Here is a 4,877-nt window from a genome sequence, read left to right as displayed (position 1 = left end):
TCTTAAATTTCTCTGTGTGTAAACTAAGAATAATATGTCCTGTTTGCTTTCTCTAACAGGATCATTTTAAGAAAGAAATGAAATCATGAATATAAAAATATGGAGAGAATTTCCAAGTGCTACAGAGAGTACAAACCTTAAATTCTTTTATGTGAATAATATCAGAAATTGGAAAGTGTCTTACATTTCTTTGGTTTTGAGCTTAGAGGATAATGAAAATATTTCACTAGTGTGTGTTTTATTATTTGTATGACAGTTAATCTCTTTAACTCTTTCAAATGTTTTAGGGATTGATGAACCATTGCACATCAAGAGAAGGAAAGTAATAAAACCAGGTTTCATACACAGCCCGTGGAAAAGTGCATACATTAGACAGCACAGAATTGATACCAATTGGAGGCGAGGAGAACTCAAATCTCCTAAGGTAACTGGACTCTTGCACAGTATAACAGAAACCATTAATCAGTATTAGGACCAGGTATATTATTTCACTTCTTGGCAAGCAGTATAACTTGACACATATCTCTTATAAAAAAGAAAACACTATATTTTTAAAAAGCTGTGTAAATGACAATATTTCTCTATTAATTCATCTAATCTGAAAATTAATTACGGTTGAATAAAAGACTTATTCAATTGCATGTCTTTTGTGTCTGTTAATGAAAGTCTCTAAACATGCTATTAATTATAATTTTGTACTGTATCCATTCTGGAGTCCTGGTGTGGCCCTATAGAATAAGCACTGGACTGCGAACCACAGGGTTGGCAGTTCAAACCCACCAGCCCCTCCTTGGAAACACTATACAGGGCCACTGTGAGTCAGAAAGAACTCAAACTGCTATTCTCTCTTAAGAATTGTCTGCCTTGTGTAACTAACCACATAGTCTGAATGTGAATTTTTGAAGAGTGTCCATGTTTTGGTTTTTGGTGGTGGTTTTGGCATTTTATTTTTAGAAATTTAAGCAGAATTCTCATTTTCTCTGTTTTACAACCTTTCAAATACTTTAAAAATAGTAAAATATGTTTGAAATTGTTGGCTATATTTTTACAATTTAAAAAAAGCAACATGAGGAAATAATGGCATCCTGGTGGGGCACTGTGGGATAAAACACTGGACTGCATGGTCAGTTTGAACCGCAAGGTTGGCTGTTCAAATTCACTAGCCCCTCCTCAGAAATATGCAGGGTCATTATGAGTCGGAGCAAACTCATTGGCACTTAACTACAGCTTGGTTTTTTTCCCTTAAGTTGAAAAACCAAAACCTGTAAATATGTTTCAATCATCTTATTAGGTCTGGGCTTGGTAAAATGTTAATTGCTGATGTTTCATGTATAAATAATAGATAGTGGAAATAACAAAATGTTTACTCTACTTGATTCATCAGCCATAAAGAATTTTATATACATTTTAATTTTAGAAATAGATCATGGGTGACTATTCCTGTGTAGGGCTTCATTTTTCTTTCCTCTGATATTTTAAGGAATATAACATAATAATCTAATGCTGATCTATGCATCTTGCCTTGTAGGTGCTGAAGGGACACGATGATCATGTGATCACATGCTTACAGTTTTGTGGTAACCGAATAGTTAGTGGTTCAGATGACAACACTTTAAAAGTTTGGTCAGCAGTCACAGGCAAAGTAAGTTTATTTGATCACTTTGTACATATTTTTGCACTGATCAACCAGTGAGTGAAAATACAGATTCATTTTTTACTCTATTTTGATAGCAAATATTATGCCTTCTAATTTAGCCTTTTTCCATAGTTGTGAAAGTCCCCTCAGCATGATGGTAATGATATGTCTCATGATTGCGATATTAGTGGTTTAGTCTTCATTTGCAGAGTTTGTCTGTTTTTGTGAATTGCCTAATTTAGGTTTTTTAGGTGTGCTGTATCTTTTCCTTAACTTAATTTCAACCTTTATTAGCCATCTACCTCATTACTTTTAACTCTTTTCAAAATATGATTGAGAGATACTTCGTTTTCTTAGTAAATTGCTTTGTTCGTAAACCCCTCTGTAGTGTAGAAGTTAAAAAATAATAATCATATTAATGAAGTAATCCAAGCAACCAGTTTGACTGCATACAATATTATACTCTAGTAATTTATAGCCTCGGAAACCCTATACAGGGTCGCTATGGGTCAGAATCAACTCCACGGCACATAACAACAACAACAATTCTCTAGTTGTACGTCCTCATCTGAATCAGCTTGAACTTTTGGCAGTTTCAATGTACAGTTGCAGCTGTTTTGTCTTTTTAAGTTTTTATAGTGAATTATGTGATAGTTTACAAGGGAGAACGTTAGCTTTACAATTCATCCTATTGTATATTTTTTCATTGCCATGATTACAGTCCCCTCCATGCATCATCAAACAACCGAAAGGTATACCCCACAAGCCTGTCCCTTGGTCATCAGCACACAACCCCTCTCCCTTTTTCGGTCTAGAGTCCCCCAGCTGCTCCATCTTTCCATGTCATCATCTCTGCCTCCATTTCTGGCGTCACTGCTTCTCTGGGTATGGTCCCGCACTCCGCTTTTCTCCCTTGATGGTCCCAGGGACCTCTATGCAGCTGCTTTTGAATTATCTTTAGCAAAATTTTACTATCAGACCAGGATGTGGAATGAGGGATGTCATTGCTGACTTCAGATGGATCTTGGCTGAAAGCAGAGAATACCCAAAAGATGTTTACCTGTGCTTTACTGACTACGCAAAGACTTGACTGTGTGGCTCATGACAAGCTATGGACTATATTGTGGAGTATGAGTATTCCAGAACACTTAATTGTGTTCATGAGGAGCCTGTACATAGACCAAGAGGCAGTTGTGTGAACAGAACAAGGGAACACTGAATCATTTAGAATCAGGAAAGGTGTGTACCAGGGTTGTATTTATTTACTATACTTATTCAGTCTGTATGCTGAGCACATAATCGGAGAAGCTGGATTATATGAAGAAGAACAAGGCATCGGATTGGAGGGAGGTAATGTAATGATAACACCCATGCTTGCTGAAGAGGACTTAAATACACAGAAAGTGAAGAGGACTTAAAATACACAGATTTCTGTATGGATTGTACATCAATGTAAAGAAAGCAAAAATAAATCCTTATCACTGGACCAATAAATAACATCAAGATAAATGTAGAAAAGATTGAAATTGTCAAAGACTTTAGAAAAGATTGAAATTGTCAAAGACTACAGTTTGCTCAGACCAACCATCAACACTCATGGAAGCCGCAGGCAAGAAATTATATGACATTGTACTAGGCTAATGTGCTGTACAAGAAGATCTCTTTAATGTGTTCAAGAGCCAAGGTGTCAGTTTTTTGAGGACCAAGCTGCACCCGATCCAAGTCATGGTAATTTCAATAGTCCTCATATGTACGTGAAACTTGGACAGTGATGAAGGAAGACCACAGAACAGTTGATGTGATTGAGTTATAGTACTGGAGAAGAATATTAAAGGTACCATGGACTACCAGAAGAACAAACAAATCTATGTTGGAAGAAGTACAACCAGAATGCTCCTTAGTAGCCAAGATGGCAAGACTTCCTCTTCCTGGAGAAAGGTCATCATGCTTGTTAAAGTGGAGGGTCAGCACAAAAGATGGAGACCCCCAACAATATGAATTAGCACAGTAGCAGCAGCAATGGACTCAAGCATAGCAGCAATTGTGAGGATGGCACAGGCCAGGAGATGTTTCGTTCTGTTGTGCATAGGATCTCTGTGTCAGAACTGACTCGATGGTACCTAACGATTGTCTAATGGAAACTTGTTTTTGTCTGTTCAATGCAGAATATTTTCCTAATTAAGTTACTGACCAACTAAAAAAGTAATAGTAATAAATGCAGAGAACAAAATTCCATGATTTATAGAAGTCTTTTTTTTTTTGTAGCTTCATGGGCAAAAATCTAAACATTCCAAATCTGACGTTTAAAATTGTGAAGCAGCTTTATATTTCCATGGTGTAATATTAGTTTTGGATTTCTTTCAGGGTTTTAATGTCTGTCTTTACTTGTCTAGAAGTAGCTTGGCTGCCTCCTAACTACTGCCTTGGGGCAGATTCACATGAAATGTGGTATGTAGCCACACCCAACACCATTGGCATGTTTTCACTGACTCTGTTTCTATGGAAGAAACCAAGTTTCAATATTAGTATTCTTTCATCAGAGACCTGGCTGGAGCTGTCACCCTTTAGTGAGAATGTTTGCTTTCTGTATACTTTCTTTCCCCTCAGTATGTAGTGCTGCTGAATAAACAAAGCAATAAGCAGTGATGGGATTACGTTGTATTGATGGGCAAAACTATTTTCTGATGGGCCAAGCAATCAAATTGAGTAAATAACTTTATTGCAAATTTTAATGACCTATTAAAATGCCATTTAAATTGTTTTCCCCTTCAGTGTCTGAGAACATTAGTGGGGCACACAGGTGGAGTGTGGTCGTCACAGATGAGAGACAATATCATCATTAGTGGATCTACAGATAGGACTCTCAAAGTATGGAATGCAGAGACTGGAGAATGTATACACACCTTATATGGGCATACTTCTACTGTACGTTGTATGCACCTTCATGAAAAAAGGTAAGAGGAGATCTCATGGTGTTTGGGATTTCTTCCTCTGTTGCTAGTGAATTGGGGGGCCTCTTTGTTTAGAGTTCAGTTTGTGTAATGTTTTCTGTGTCTCCTGGTATGTAGCTATCGGAGAAGCAGTAGACCGAAAGGTTGGTTTGAACTGCAAGGTCGGTGGTTCCAACTCATCTGCTGTTGCTTGGAGACCTTATAACAGGGTCTCTATGAGTCAGAAACAATTTAACGGCACTTAATAACAACAACAGCAATCAAGAGAGAGATAATATGTTCTTAAATTA

At 37.1% G+C, this 4,877-nt stretch overlaps 1 protein-coding gene across 4 annotated transcripts in view; it reads left to right on the top strand.

Annotated features, from left to right (window-relative positions):
- The window catches only part of FBXW7 (F-box and WD repeat domain containing 7, E3 ubiquitin protein ligase), a 231,226-nt gene that overhangs the window by 211,411 nt on the left and 14,938 nt on the right, over window positions 1-4,877 (top strand). For all 4 annotated transcript variants that reach the window (XM_006875496.1, XM_006875495.1, XM_006875498.1 and 1 more), the window contains 3 exons: window positions 288-424; window positions 1,529-1,642; window positions 4,409-4,590. In XM_006875496.1, the coding sequence (XP_006875558.1) occupies window positions 288-424; window positions 1,529-1,642; window positions 4,409-4,590 (433 nt within the window). The remainder of the gene's footprint in view (window positions 1-287; window positions 425-1,528; window positions 1,643-4,408; window positions 4,591-4,877) is intronic.

Source organism: Chrysochloris asiatica, unplaced genomic scaffold, assembly GCF_000296735.1.
Source record: "Chrysochloris asiatica unplaced genomic scaffold, ChrAsi1.0 scaffold00329, whole genome shotgun sequence".
NCBI lineage: Eukaryota > Metazoa > Chordata > Mammalia > Afrosoricida > Chrysochloridae > Chrysochloris > Chrysochloris asiatica.
The sequence above is the reverse complement of the archived record's forward strand: the minus strand, read 5'-3'. Positions and strand labels throughout refer to the sequence as shown.